Raw genomic sequence first — 15656 nt, 5'->3', positions numbered from 1 at the left:
TGTTAGCAGGTAGCATTAACCGTTGTGTTCGCTCTGTCACCGCTGGGGGCGCTGTCACCGTTTCTCTGTAGTTTTCACTCCCGTGTTTTGAACGTAGCCAGCAGCGGTGCATTACGGGATACAAAATGTCTCCTCAGAGTGCTAGCTAATGCCAATTTATGAGGGATAACCGCGAATAAATATATATTTTTCTCCTTTTTTCCCAGCGGTTGTAGAGTCAGTATATATGTGATACTTTAACTGTATTCCGTTGAAGCCATGGTGAGTACAGAGCCTCTTCTTTCAGTAGCATTAGCAGTTTATTTAACATCTTCAAGCGCATTTTAGCTTCAGCTTAAGTAAACGTAGTCCTCCTGCTGAAGCGTTCAACACCACATGAAGGGCAATTCATGTATTAACGACTCTGTAAATAATTTCATTTAAACTTGGGATATGTGTTTAAAACGGTAAGGTGCAACTTTATTGCGTGTAACTTTTATTACCTAACGCCGTTCTCCAGGAATGCGGATCAGATTTCAGTGTAAAACCGTCGCTCGACTCACTTTAATATCGATACATATTTACTGATACTTTTTATTGTCAATAGCAGCTAATGTAGTGTCATGTGGCGCAGAGTTTTTGTCAATATTTGGGATTTGGATGTATTAAGTATATGCTTCTGATTCTATTTTAATGACCACCGAATGATTGAGAATTTTGTAAAACTATCCATGAAGTGAGCTAACATGTGGTTGATCTATTTTGTTTGTATTGATCATGTTGACACTAGAATCGATCTTTGAATAAGTCGTAGTATCTTGTGGTATCGATACTATTAGTGACTAATCCGCCCCACTCCTAGTAAACATCTGTTTTTGTTCCTAGTCAACAAAAGCGGAGTGCAGAGTGTCCAGCTCCACTTCCAGAACAGATGAGAGGAGGAGATCGAGGAGCAGAGGCAAGACAGCCTCAAACACCGCAACATAAAACTCACCGTCACAGTAAACATTTGACTAGAGCCAGGCATCATCCACTGTTATTTTTGTTAGAAAAGGCAAAAGACTGCAAAAGTTGTTTAAGTTGTTTCTCCATTTTGACCTGTCATCTTATGGTTCTCAATAACTGACTGCTAATGCACTGTATCTGCTAAAATGCATGAATTCTGATATGGTCATTCTTACACCAATCTTGTTTGTGAGGACCAATATCAGCATTTAAAAAAGTCAGGTTTTTTCTTGGGATGTAGCCTAAAATCACAGCTTTATCTACAATTGTATACAATTTATATTAGTACTAGATTGCAAATCACAGTATATTCTAAATTCGATTGTCTAAATTAAACTTTCGTCAATCAAGGTAAATGGTAAATGACTGCATTTATATTGTTTGAATGTGTATATGTGGCACTCTACATCTGGCTTATAAGAATGTATAGTGTCTTGTCAGCCCATACAAGCTGGACATAGTCATATATGTGACACAAACAAAAATTTAATTGATTATTCATTCTATATTTTGGTCTCTCTTTATGATGTCTGTTTTATTGTTTGTGTCTTGTTTGTTTTCAGGGCGAGAAAAAAGCAAGCGGAAACGCAGCCGGAGTAGATCTTCCTCATCATCCTCTTCCAGTTCATCGTCATCATCTTCATCATCCTCTTCCTCATCATCCTCTTCTTCATCGGGTTCATCACACTCATCCAGCCGCAGTCGAAGCAGCTCCAGCAGCAGTGGTGAGTGAACAAATGAGGCTGCAATAAATCTGTGAATCTTTGGCTGATAAACTTTGTTTGTGGTTTTTTTGAATTTCTTCTAAAATGCTATTTTCTTCGAACAGATCTTTTTTTGTACAGAGTGCTTTGTAAATCTAGGTTGTATGTGTATTTTCATCATCATAACTACTAAAATCCATGGTCAGGTTTGACTCAACACATTGTTTTGTTGTTGTTGTTGTTGTTGTTGTTGTTGTCGTTGTTGTTGTTGTTTTTAGACTCCCGCAGTAAATCCAGAAAGCAGTCTAAGAAAAGGAAAAAGGAGAAACAACACAAAAAAGTAATTTTCTGCTCATTTGATTTCATTTATTTTCTTAAGTCTCTCACAGAAAACTGAGTGTTACTTATTTTGTATTCTGAACCAGAAGGGAAAGAAAGAGAAGCGGCACAAACGTAAAAAAGACAAGAAAGCAAAAGGAGGAGAGGAAAACTCGGGACCTGTACAGATCTCCAAGGTAGCAAAACAGCTCATTCAACACCATTCATTAACAATCCATTCACATTCATTAGACAAGGAATGTTTTACCATACATTGTGTCCCAAGGTATATTATTCTTCTAGCTATGTATGTAGTACATCCATGTAAAATGTGTTCATGTATCAACAACGTATATTACAACTTACACATTAATGTAGAAACTTTTAGATCCAAGTAATTCTTCTTAATCAATCCATATTGTTCAGTTATCACAGACTTTATGTAACTTTGTCAGTATTATTTTAATGTTTTTGTATTGCAGCCCCCCTAAACTTGCATTTGTTTTTCTTTCAGTACTTGAAGGACAGGAAAAAAGGCAAGTACAGCATGATTTCAGGGAAGAAGATAAAGATGAAAGTAAAGAAGTCAAAGAAAGACAAACAGGTAAACTCACCTTTTTGCTGTCAAGTAGGCGAATAAATGTGCCTTTTATAGTTTGTGAATTGATTGTTATTTGCTTTGGTTCACATTTCCCCTTTTTTTTCTTTTTTTGTAACAGCGGGATAAAAATCGGGCAGAACTTCTTGAGTTCTTGAACTCTACCCTGTGATGCCACTGGACGCCAGTAGCGGTGGTCGGGCTCGTCAGCAGAACTCAGGAAACAACAACTCAGCCTTGAGGACGAGATGATGAATACGACTTGAATGAACACACGGGCAGCACTGAGCCAGATGGAGGGAAGGAGCTGCAAAGTGAGATGCTGCTGTCCAGGTTCCCCATTCTTCAATTTTTACTCCGATCGCTTTTGTGACATGAGCAGAGTTTTTGTTGAACGGTGTCTTTATCTGTGGCCAAATAGATCACATGAAGGTGTAATTGTCATCAGGCAGCGTCAGAGTGTTCAAAGTGGGTAAAGTGCCAGTCATTGGCTTCTCAACTTTGCCTGTGGTTTGAACGTATGCCATCCCTCTAAAAGAGTACTCCACCGATTTCGCATTGCACATTGTTGGACTCACATTGGAGAATGATCATTGTAAAAATGATCAGAGTTTATGCAGCAGAGGCAGAGATATTGTCTGTTTTTTGTTCCATGCATTCTTCTGTCGTGTCAAAATCTGCATTATCCAGAATGCAACTTGACCGCTGACGGGTCGGTTGGAGATTTGGGTATGTTACGCTAGTTGTGGCTAATGTACCCTCAAGCCTCTAGCTTCATGCAGAGATGAGGAGAGGGCTCCAGAGATCTGGTGAGCTCAGTTTTTTCTCCATACCAGAGCGGACACGAGTAACCTCACTTGAGGACATCAGATTTCATACAGCTCCCTCTGGAGCCACAAAAGGCTTTATAAACCTTTTTTTTTTTTTTTTTTTTTTTACCATACATGCAGAAGTACTCCCTAAGACCTGCAAACAGACTTTGATGTGTAAAATCGGTGAAGTTCTTCTTTGAAGTTCCAGATATTTTTTTCCAGCTGTCAATCATTCATGTCAACTTTACTTCTTTTAGAACTGTCCATTCTTTTGTAAATACCTGCCCGTTATGTTTTCACAGTAAAACTTGGCTGTCGGAACCACAGTATGTACCAATACCTTAGTTTTTAATGTCTACATTTTGTTTAAAATGAAATGAAAATCGACTCTGCTTTGTGTTTAATGATTACTGTACCACTTACTCATAACATTCATTCCCCAAATTCTGTCACCTCTTTTATCAATCTTGTTTCAGCATCAGTTACTTTATTAAACTGAAATACAAAACAAAATTACTGTTAGCCCTTGTATCAAGCCAGTTAAAAAGCTTTATATGGACGATGGAGTAAACCTGTTGTGAACTGTTGAATTTTGCTGTGTGACAAACAGAAGAGAAACGGCAATAAACTGATGGGAAGATTTTACTTCGAAATGTTTCACTCAGAAAGATCTTTTCTCATACAGTGATCATTTCTTGGTGCGTTTTCGTCTGTGACACACTCTTTCAAATGAAGAACACGGAAGGAAAGCTTTGTGTTTGCTGACCTTGGATGAAGAATCGTTGTGCAGAGTCCTTGTGCTGTTGCGAGACAACAAAGTGCTGTCGGTGGAGAGAGCATGACTCACTCTCTGAATGACCTTAATGTGAACATTAATATTACCTGCAATTTGTTTTAAGACTGTATGGGTAACATCTATACAGAAATCTCTTGCAAAACTATCTGTCATAAAAGACCATTTACCTTTCAGGGCATTTGTGAAGTCATTTTGTCCTGCAACAAGAAAGCTTAAAATTACATAAATATCCCTACCAAGCTACAGTAAATAGCCCTCAGTGCTTGGATGCCAAATCTCTACAAAATATAAAAGGCATCATTGCAAGAGCTGATAATCTCAGTCAATAGAAACTGAAACTGTAACTTAGTGCTGTCAAGGTACAGAAGATCTGAGAAAACACCTGGCATTGCCCTTTCAGATGAAAAGATAAGTAAACAGATCAAATGCTGAGTGGTCTCATACTGAAAATCAGGTGTAAAGAGGATGTACTGCAGCAGAGTTCTCGAGATCAGCATCTGTCCCACACGAATGTCCCGTCATCACTCTCCTGAACGCCCCGCATCAGACAACCTTACTGCTACTGGTTCCTTTGTATCTGAAGTCAGGCACGCTCCATACTCTCTGCGACCTCTCCGCCCCTTTCTCCACGTCCTCTGACACCGTTTTGAGGTCGCTCAGCCCCGCTCCGTCGGCCGCAGCAGAGGTCAGACCCACCGTGCTTCCGAAGGGGTTGATCTTGATCCGGGACTTGAAGTTGATGAGGGACATGCTCATGGCACGCTTGTTGTTCCACTGGCGGGCGAGCCGCTGCGCCTCCTGCTCCTCCTTCAGGTGGTCCAGAGCCTCCAGGAGGACAGAGCGGAACAGGCTGGACACCTCCTGCGCCTCGGGCTCATTGGCCTGCATTACCTCCCTGAACCTGTGCAAAGCAAAACACAAGTGAGCTGATGAGAAATTATATAATAACCACTTGGTTGCACTGTTTATTCTATTTCTATTTCTATTATGATGTGACTTGAGCTTGAACTGTTGCTGTGCATCAACTGAAATTTAAGCGTAACGTAGAGCAGCTATAATCAATATTTTTATACAACATATCAAATATGTTTGCCCGGTAAGCCTCCTTAAATCTGAAACACAGATGAAGTTAGAAGAGCTACTCTGAGTTCATGTCGGTTCAGTTTTGAACCAAGCATATGAAACGATAATAAGTAATGGAACACCACAAACAAACGCAAGGATAATGCACCAAAACTATGACAATACATTTGCAGTATCTTTTTCATTTCTCTCAGAATAAGTGCAATAATGCAGGTAACAGAAGAGAGAACCTTTGTTTGTTGTACCAGAGTTTTTATTCTGGCCTTTGCACAAAAGAACATGTGCACGATGGCAAATGTTATAAAAGGCAACCTGGATCAAAGTCATCAGTGCATGACCAGCACACTCCTGCTAACCCCCCAATTACTCCTCCTCCTAACGAGGTGCTGAAGCCCTAACAAGCCTTTAAATAGACGTCTGTTTGAGGACCTGCTTGCCACTAAGTGCCTCCAGTTAAGTGATGATTGGTCTTATTCCTTCTGCCTAAACCAGAGCCATAAACAGCGCTGAAGAGAAATTATGTTGTTTGGGTCACATTCAGCGCAGGACTCATATTTATTACAGTGCCATGACAACAACTGTCATTGTTAGTATTGGGATATCTTTTATTACATTTTTTTCCTAAGCCTTTTAAGGGCAAACATTACATTTTGACTGTAAGTTTCTGATTGAGGGTGAAATAGTTGTGACAAGCAAAAAAATCCCAACTCAAGGCTCACTTATTATCTTTATCTGGAGCTTTCAACTGCAATTCTGTTATGAGCAAACTCCATCTGCTCAGGAAGACAATGAGATGTGGTTAAAAGCTCTGGAACAAAGCAAGTAATGGACCTTGCGGTAAGATATTTTTTAATGTTTTCTAATTGGTTTCCTATTTTCAATATTACAAGGGAAGATGAGCAGTCACTCTGTGGAAGGTAATGGGTTTCAAGTAAAGAACAGGACAGGCTGACATTTGGGAAAACCCAAAGTATCTCACCTTCTGAGAGAGCATCAGTTAATTACTATTCAAGGCCAATCTGAGAACTGAGGACTGAGGACTCCACCTTCATGCAGCTAATTAAAATCTCAAAAACATGCTCCACTTGGTCCCTGTTTTGTGTGTGTGTGTGTGTGTGAGACTTCCACATAGTGTTTAGCCCCTCACTGCTAACCTACATTAACACCTCTCAAACTGCTTCAAAAAAAAAAAAGCTGTCAAACTCTAACAAGACACCTGAGACCTCAGCAGCTTCCTGCGAACAGATGCTCAAACAAGCTCAGGACGACTGTGCTGCAAGGACAGAAACACCAAAGCGTTACAGAGTTATGTGTGGGATGACAGAGAGGTTGGCCATCTGATCAGTTTCCATGGCGAAGCGTCTCCCTTCCTCTGCCAGCGATGATGGAGAAGTGTGATTGTCGGCAACATGTCTTGAAATCATATGAACAGTGGGGGTCTGCTTTAATGCAGGGGCAGTAGTGAGGGGAAAAGTGGAGCCTGGAGGTCAAGGTTAATTTATATCAGTGATTTTGAAATTTTACATTGTTAGCACCAAGACTGTTGGCCGAATAAAACTTTTAATAGACTATTCCTTGTATCTAAATCAATTTTAGAGCCTCTAAGCGAGTGTGTTGAGAGTGATAGCAGGTCCCTGTGTTTTCAGTTTTTATACTGGTCCAATGTGGTCTGGACTTGACAAATTTAAATATAGTGGTTTTGAAAATCTGAAGGTGGGTTTAAAAGGTGGGTCACAAGATAAATGAGAGGTGTTGTGAGATGATTAATCAGAGAGGAGGTTCTGTGGCACAAATTTGTATTTGTTAGACTTTGATCTCACTTTTATTTATTTATTTCTATTCGTGAAATGATGAATAATTTGACCTCTTTGAGCCTCAAACTCATAGACATCTGAAACATGTGAAGAGGCATGTATTTTAGTTTCATCTTTAACGATGCATCATATTTTATAAGATGACTTTGTGCTTAGTGTCTCCTTACTTCAGTATGACCAGCCCGCAGCAGGACGGCGGCACCTTGGAGCAGAGGTCCTCCAGGCCAAGCTTCTCCCCGGTGCTGATGCTGTAGGAGGAGCGAGGCGTGCTGGCCAGCCAGCTGTAGTCCACTCCGGTCTTGAGGCGCCGGTACTCGTTCTCCCTCTCCCTCTGCTGCCTCTCGGCCTCCTTCAGCTGCCAGCTGAACTCCAGCATCAGGGTGTCGGTGACCACGTCGGCCGGGTCCCGCCGGGGGCTCCGGTAATAAGGCTCATTCCAGCTAAACCAGGAGGCCATGGCCTTGTCCTCCCTCACAGGCCCCTGATGAGGGAGAGATAATCAGAGGGAGTCATCACACTGAAATGATTAGATGTGACCTCAAATGAAATGAGATCACAGAATATTACTGCCAAGCTTTTGAAATGCTTTCTCAGATTAACTGATATCAGAATGAATTTTTGTTTTGCAAGTGGCTGGATGATAAAACGTGAGTGCTCACTGCTTGTTGTTCTTTCAGTCGGCCCACAGATTAGATTTGCTGCTTTTATTAAAAGTAAACTAATGAGCTGACAGTGAGACATTTTAAAAAGGTGAAATAGTAATTGAAGTCTGTTTGTCTGCACTTTGCAGAATTTGAAATGTGAGACCAATAAAATAAAACAGACAGCACAGTCAAACATCTGAACTGTTGAACGTGTAATTGATTGTCCTCACTTCTATTTATAACAGAGAACATGGACATGTTTGCATAATTTGGCATCATTTACTAAACCACGTCCTCTGAAGTCTGTCTCTAAATCTGGACATATTCCCTAAAGAGAACCCCTCCCGTCTCTGCCTCCACCGGCTCTTTGTTCTACAGGTGTCATGTTCACTCCCACAGATGCTGCATTCAGTTCAATCAATAGTGATTCTTTTGTTTGCATTGCTTTTTGTGATGAAAGCACAAATAACATAAGAGCAGAGGCCACTGATGAAGGTGTCGTGAATCATTAACCCAGAAGAAAAGGTTTTAGTTTATCATCCACATCCTAAAACACGAATGCCGCATGATTAGAGCAGAAATGATTAGTTGATTAATCGATTAGTCAATCGACCCGAGAATATTTATCAGAAACAACTTTGATATTTGATTAATCGTTTGAATCGTGCTAAACATTCTCTGGTTCCAGCTTCTTCATTGTGAAGATTTTTTTCTTTTGTGATAGTAAACTAAAGCTGAAATGATCAGTGCATTAATGGATTAGTTGATTGACAGAAAAATCATCAACAACTATTTTGATAATCGATTAATTGTTTCAGTCGTTTTCAAACAAAAACAGTTAAAAATACTAAAACGTCAGGATCCACTGCTTTACTGTTAACTGAATATTGCTTTTGGACTGTTATCCTAACAAAACAGGACATTTTTAAAACACCACCTAAGGCTCTTGGTTATTTTTCACCAAGGATTAATCAAAAAACAACTGCCAAATTATAAGATAATGAAATACTCATTAGCTGCAGCCCTGAGGAGAATATCTCTGGCTGTTGTACTGAGAAGACATAAAAGTCAAGCAATTTGAGGAATTGAGTGCCTTGAGCTTTGGGCTCAAACAACTAATTAATTAACTGTGAAAATAATAGGAAATTTAATTGACATTGAAAATGCCATGACCTCCTCATAAGTGCTTTAGAGGCACAGTGTTATGAAGCGCTGTATATTTCCAAACAGCAGTAAACATTACTGTACCTGTATACATCTCTTTGTTCTGTAAATTGTCTGCTGTTATTAGGTGTCTGTTTGGTTTTGTGACTGTCCTCTTTGAATCTTGGGTTAATCTGTTGGCATGTTGAGGTTGTTCGTCAAACCGTAGCTGCTGTACATGCTTTATACCCGGCTCTACTGTATAGTAGCGGGTAGTGATTATCGGCGTGTGCAGAGAAAAGCTTTCACAACAAAGTGACACGATGAGATTAGTGGCAGTCCTACTCTTACCTCAGCACCCGTCTGTTTAACCCAGAGCTGATTAACCCTTCAAGATGGAGTCGAACACATTGCAGTTACTGAAGCACATTGCATTCCCAAAAACAAAAGTATTTAGAGACCTTAATTAAAAATGAAGACTTCTGTATCTCACAATTATGACTCACAATTGCGAAAACTATCTCATAATTACCAGATAGTAGACTAGTGTAGACTAATGGGACAGGAATTGTGACGCTTCAGAACTTGCCTGAGAATAATTGGGTTTTCAAGATTTCTTCAGTATCAAAGTAATTCCTCGACAGTTATCAGTACGTTTAATGGAACGTACCAAAAAGCAACTGTTAATAGCTAATTCAGCATAATTCATTTTCCAAAATGTAAATAAATATAGGCTGAAAAATGGGGCTCAGATTGTAGTTTGCAGTGAATCCATGGCAATGTTCTACTTCCTGTTCCTTGTAAAAGTTTACATCTGTTCAAACGAGTGAAGACTTATGTAACCTGTTATTCCATGAATTTGAATATTTTATGTTTCGTTATCAATTGAATTGATTCTTTTACAGAAAGAATAAATAGGTAAAATAGATAAATAAATAAGAGTAGGGCTGAAACCGACAATTATTTTCATTATTGATTGATCTCAGTCCAAGGTGATGTGTCCACGCATCTTGTTGTGTCCAACCAGTTGTCAAAAACAAAAGTATTAAATTTACTACAATGTAAGGCCAAGAAAAGCAGCTCTTCTCAGAACATGTTACCATCAAATTTCTAGAATCCTTGATTGAAAAGGACTTAAGTGATTAATTGATTAACAAGATATTTGCAGATTAATTTTCTGTCATTCCACTAATCATTGCAGCTTTAAACAGGAGATGCAGTAGGTCATCTCTATCTAGGTCAAAACATGAATTTTCTCTCTTAGATAACAGAATTTATTTGTTCCGAGCGAACAAATATCCTGGCTTGAACTTCCTCTCTTTCTTTTTTTCAATCATATCTCTGTGTTTAAATTTCAGCAACCTTTTTTATTTTTGCTCTGCTTCCTACTTTTGTCCGATCCAAACACAGCCTCTGAATACGCTGAAGCATCACTGGGCGACATCTGTTTGGTCCAATCTTTTGCTGTTTACTCCAAAGCAGAATGGAGAATGAACAGTAGAAAGAAAAGAAAAGAAGCAAATCCTTACCTCTTCTTCTATTTCTCCTTTCTTAAGTTTGTTTTGGACTCCACAAGAAACAAAATCACTGTAAGCAGAAGTAGAAAAGTCCCCAGAGAGCAGATAGCTTGGTGGATACCAAAGAGACAAGACTGGCTGATTGAAAAGCAGAGAGAGAAGAGAAATGGTTTCTCTCTCTGCTCACCCGTCCTCACACAGCCCCACAGTATTATCTCCACCTCTCTCTCTCTCTCTCTCTCTCTCTCTCTCTCTCTCTCTCTCTCACTCTCTCACTCTCTTTCTCTCTCTCTCTCTCTTCTCCCCTCCTCCTCTTCCTCCCAAGAGCCTCTCTGACCTGCCTTTACTTGTTGCAGGAGGTTGGGGGCACCATCTCCAATGGGAGCCATTGGAACACGGCCCCTGATGAAGTGCTTATGTAGCTTTTTACGATTCGCCGTTGCCATAGTGATGCTCCTAAGCCTTTTTGTCCACAGTAAGCTCCATCAGCTGAAAGGGAGATAGAGAGCGATGAAGAGGCAGATAAAGAGGACAGAGTGGGTTTGAGCAACGAGATGGAAAGAGGGAGATAAATGAGAGGATGTTGTTTTGAGGACATGGTTAGTGTAGTGTGGGCTCGACATGCTGTGACGGCAGCGTAGTTAAGCAGCGAGTGGTGCAACATCTGCAAGAGGTCAGTCAGCCTCTGTAAATTAACTTCCCACAGATAATGAGTCTCACTGGCCCCGGGCAGTCGTGCATGAATTATAGGAGGGTTGGAAAAGTGCTAATTGCAGGAGGAAATGTTTGTCTGTGTGTGTGTGTGTGTGTGTGTGTGTGTGTGTGTGTGTGTGTGTGTGTGTGTGTGTGATGCAAATGATAGAGAAGCAGAGAGAGAAGAAGTCCAGATTGCATGTGCAGTCGTTGTGTAGGTGGATATCAAGGTTTGTTGGTTTATTCTGTGTGTAGGTGTGAGCAGCTAACCTCAGACAGATTCCTTCTGCACATATTCACAGTAACCGTAAAATCTTCTTTCCCCCCCCCCCCCTTCTTCTTCTCCTTCTCTTCTCTGAGTGTTACACTGCTAAATAACAAGCTGGGTGCACTGTGAACTCAGTGTACTCACTGCAGAAACATCAACATCCACCAGTGTTATCACAAACCCGCTGTGTTGTCCAGAGAATATCAATTTATCTTGTTTGCTCTTCAATAAAAAACAAATTCAAGTAATTTATGGAAAAGGAACACTGACTCCAAATCACACATTTTCTTCAGATCAAAATGTTTTTAAAATGTTCCCGATATATTTACAGATAAGCAAGTAGGCTGTGTGAGATTTGTCTTTGATAACCATCTCAAAGCAAATAATTCAATTAGTGTACCATAGGCCTTTTTCACAGCAGATATTTTAACTTGTCATACTTCATTATAATAACAGTAACAGTAACAGTGACAGGCCACGACAGTGACAGGGAGTAAGTATGAACAGTACCAGGACCCTGAAAGTCATTAAGCTCAGTTCATATATTTAACTATTTGCACCTGTGATTTTTTTTTTTACTGCAACATGTCTAAATTTCCTCTATGAAAAAGACCTATGAAAACTCACAAATCTGTTGTTAGTCTTACGTACTTCCCAATGAATATGAGGAATGTGTGGGCTACATGAAAGGCAAATTTTTTATTAGGATACATTAACACACTGAAAATCACACTGCTCATGGTTACAATGTGCAAGCAGTGTTTACATACAGTACATGAAGTACATGAAGTCACTGCATCCAGACAGACGATACTGTCCATGTGTCATGTTTTTAATCTGTCTGAATGAATAAATATCCAGACAGTATGACATGTAGAGGCAGTGTGTCCACCTCGGCTCAAAGGTGACATATGGGCAGGTAAAATCTCCCTGTAATCCAAATAGTGCTAATCCTCTAAAGTGATTCCCTCCATCAATCCCATGTTAACCTCCCTCAGCGAGTAGCTGCAGGGCTCTGACGGTGCGTCATCCGGGCACTGATGTTGTTTGGTGAGGTTTGGCAGATTCGCTGTGAATGGTGCTGAGACACCTGTGTGTTCTGATGCACGACATGAGCTTTTACACCCCCACCTCATATTATCTAATGTGTTTGTCACCACGCATATGGTGGTCACACTAGTCACACGAGGACGTCACACTAGGTGTTTGTGTTTTACACTGACCCACAATGTTTTTACCAGATAGAGGTCACTGCACTGGGGCCATTCAGAGGCTGTTCGTTATTTTTAGTCAAAGAAAAATCCAATAAAAATGACTTTGAATGTGTTGCCCTGACTGCCCAAATATGGTTTAATTCACTTATTTGTTCTCGAACAATAGCAATATATTTATTTATTTATCTATTTATCATCACCTAAAGCTGTAGGCCATTACCTTGTGGTACCTCGGAACACAGTAGTAGCTCATCGAGATTATTCTAATCTCTTTTAAGTATGAACTTGAAATCTCAGGAACGCCTTGGACTTCAAAGGTCAAGGTCAAAAATGAAATTAATTAACTTCACTCAACTTAATTTAATTGAGTAAGTTTAACTTTATTAATTTCACTCAATTAAATTAGAAAAAATTTACCCAATTTAATTTAATTGGGTGAATATTATTAATTCTTTTGTTACAATCACTGTAATTAATTTCACTCAATTTAAATCATTTCACTCAATTCAATTAATTTCAGTAATTGAGTAAATTTAATAAAAAAGTAAAATAAAAAGTAATTAACTTAATTGATTTAGTAAAATTATATGAATTTAATTGATTTCACTCAACTCAATTTAATGAAGAGAATATAATTTATTTAAATCAAATTTAAATTCAATTTACTTTGAATAATTTTGATTTATTATTATTATTATTTATTTTAATATTTCAATCAGTTTAATTAATTTCATTTACTCACTTAATTCAGTACATGTAATCTAATTTAAATAATCTCACTCAAATTAATTAATTTCACTTAATTGAATTTAACTAAGTAACAGTATTTTAATTTAATTAATTTTACTCAATGTAATTAACCCAATTTAATTCAATACAATTTAGAAAAAAAATGTAGTCAATGTAATTGACTTAATTTCAATAAACTTAATTATATTGATTTAATTTAATTTAACCTTTTCTGTGGAATAATTTAATTTCTCCACTATTTTCCTTTCTATATTTATTTTTCTTTATTGTCAACCACATGACATTTTTTGTTCTGAAGCTGAAAATATCCTAGATTGCTCCAGGATTTCGTCAGCACTCAAGCACACCACTAGAGGGTAGAATTTCACCATTTTAGCTGCTAAGAGCCTCCACACAAGCTGTTTGTTCTCTTTTATTTCTTTATCTTTGCTGTAACATCTCAGTTTATTGGGATAATAATCATCACAGGTGGTATGTGTTGTACAGGTTTTGGGTGGAGAATGAGGTGATCCTGGTTGGAGTTAATGTTTTTGTTTTGAGAGCTCATACTTCACATTCTTGAGATGAAACGGCAGTTTGATCAAATAAACAACTCACTGCCTCACCTACTGAACAAATATTAATACCTGAACACATTCTTTACTGAATTGCCATAGCAAAAAGAAAAAAGGGATTGGGGCTTCAGAAGAATAACCAACAGACACTTTAGGAGACAAACATTTGCAGTAAAACAATGTGCATTGAATTAACACGAGATTTCACTGCACATGAACTTGTCCAGCACATTAAAAGACAATCGTCCCTTTGCACTCAGTGAAGAATCAGGCAGTGAAGTATGATGCACAGATGCAGACTGAGCTGAATGTGAGCTTTGTTTGATTGTCAAGCTGCTTCAAGTAGAGACACCCCCCCACCACCACCACCCCACCCCACCCCCTCAATCCCCCAACACACACACACACACATACATGTGTCACGCTGTGTGCACTCCACACTGAAGTGAACTGAGTAACAGTCACATGATGAGCCATGCACAGAACACTCATACTGACGTTAGAGGCTTATTCCACGACCACAGTTTTTGTTTCTCTATATCTGCATGTTTTTCTTTTTCTCTCTGTTGTGTGATGAGTTTTGACTGATAAATTCTAGACAGACAAAAAAGACAATTATGCTGTTAGTTTGGTAATATGTTCAACTATTCCCGTTCATGATGCTTAATCTTTAAGATAGTGGACATGCACTCACATAACATCCCACATCCTCACTAACATCTGAAAATGTATTAATGTCTAGCTATAATATTCTCATCCTGGTTTACCATATTGTAATTTTACTTTTCTTTGTTCTATCCTGTACACAAGTCTTTCATATGTCTGTACGTCTTGGATGAGGTATCCCTCCTCCGTTGCTTTTTCTGAGGTTTCTTCTGTTTCTTCCACTCTTCAAGGGTTTTGTAAAGCTTCTTCTTATGACCTTTATTTTTTCCTTTTCCTTTCTTTGTCATCTTCCTTTCCTCTTCCCATTTAATTGCTGTCTCAAAACTTCTTTAGAAAACATAAATCTAATATATACAGTACATATCTGTTTTTTACATTTACATGAATATTTTATGAATTAATTTATTGTTTTATTTATTCATTTATTTATTTGCATGTTTTGCCCTGCTATGTCAGTCCTGTCTTCTCCTTGTATCATGGTTTGTCTTGTCTTGTCTCACCTGTTTGTCTCTTCTCACTTAATAAAACACGCACACATCCAACACACTTCTTACATAAATGTATATATGTGTATATATAATACAACACTCTGAACGGAGCCATTTTTCACTATAACTTCTTGCATTTAGGAAAGTGACACAAGAAAGTACATTACAAGTGAATGGGAACGTGTGTCCAAACCTTGACTGGTATTGTAGATTTACCAAAGAGGTAAAATGATCCAATATTTTCCCAAAGACAGCTAAGATTAGAGGAGACCAAAAAATGAACACAGATTTCTGCTACTGAACAGGTTTTTCTTCTTTCCTCTCCCATTAATTGTCTCACTACCTTATCTTGTGACCCTTTGGAAGGACCTGACCCCCAGGTTGGGAACCACTGAACTAAGCTACCCAATGTATATAAAGTTGTTGCAACAACAGTAAATTACAATTGATGTATCAGTATTAACTAATAATGTAATTTGTTATACATATCACAGGGGCCATTTTACTGCGTAAGTACTTTTACTTATGTAATTCATTAGGCTACATTTCACTTACATAAAACATCTGAGTAGGCTACTTCTTCCACCACTTATTGGTGACGTTTTAATAT

At 38.6% G+C, this 15656-nt stretch overlaps 2 protein-coding genes across 2 annotated transcripts; one reads left to right on the top strand and one right to left on the bottom strand.

Annotated features, from left to right (window-relative positions):
• The first annotated feature begins 110 nt into the window (after window positions 1–110).
• On the top strand, window positions 111–4069 carry LOC111661589 (uncharacterized). The gene is made up of 7 exons (XM_023415208.2): window positions 111–261; window positions 865–937; window positions 1548–1709; window positions 1967–2028; window positions 2114–2203; window positions 2521–2610; window positions 2726–4069. The coding sequence occupies exons 1-7, from the start codon at window positions 259–261 to the stop codon at window positions 2774–2776; spliced, it is 531 nt and encodes a 176-aa protein (XP_023270976.1). The 5' UTR covers window positions 111–258; the 3' UTR covers window positions 2777–4069.
• rd3 (retinal degeneration 3, GUCY2D regulator) lies at window positions 4043–10629 on the bottom strand. The gene is made up of 3 exons (XM_023415207.2): window positions 10426–10629; window positions 7277–7590; window positions 4043–5113 (listed from the first exon to the last, which is right to left on the bottom strand). The coding sequence occupies exons 2-3, from the start codon at window positions 7564–7566 to the stop codon at window positions 4756–4758; spliced, it is 648 nt and encodes a 215-aa protein (XP_023270975.1). The 5' UTR covers window positions 7567–7590; window positions 10426–10629; the 3' UTR covers window positions 4043–4755.
• Between the last annotated feature and the right edge of the window lie 5027 nt (window positions 10630–15656).

Source organism: Seriola lalandi, unplaced genomic scaffold, assembly GCF_002814215.2.
Source record: "Seriola lalandi dorsalis isolate HSWRI2012SDOR001 ecotype SW California unplaced genomic scaffold, Sedor1 jcf7180002054544, whole genome shotgun sequence".
NCBI classification, from domain to species: Eukaryota; Metazoa; Chordata; class Actinopteri; order Carangiformes; family Carangidae; genus Seriola; species Seriola lalandi.
Note: the sequence above shows the minus strand (reverse complement) of the source record. Positions and strands in the feature narration are given on the sequence as shown.

What these genes read in the sequence shown, in the direction of transcription:
- LOC111661589 (XM_023415208.2), top strand. An exon ending in GAGGAGATCGAGGAGCAGAG is followed by an intron (nt 938 to 1,547) that starts GCAAGACAGCCT and finishes GTTTGTTTTCAG; the next exon opens with GGCGAGAAAAAAGCAAGCGG. An exon ending in AAGCAGCTCCAGCAGCAGTG is followed by an intron (nt 1,710 to 1,966) that starts GTGAGTGAACAA and finishes TGTTGTTTTTAG; the next exon opens with ACTCCCGCAGTAAATCCAGA.
- rd3 (XM_023415207.2), bottom strand. Translation starts at nt 7,566, where the DNA reads ATGGCCTCCTGGTTTAGCTGGAATGAGCCTTATTACCGGAGCCCCCGG. An exon ending in TGCGGGCTGGTCATACTGAA is followed by an intron (nt 5,114 to 7,276) that starts GTAAGGAGACAC and finishes TGCTTTGCACAG; the next exon opens with GTTCAGGGAGGTAATGCAGG.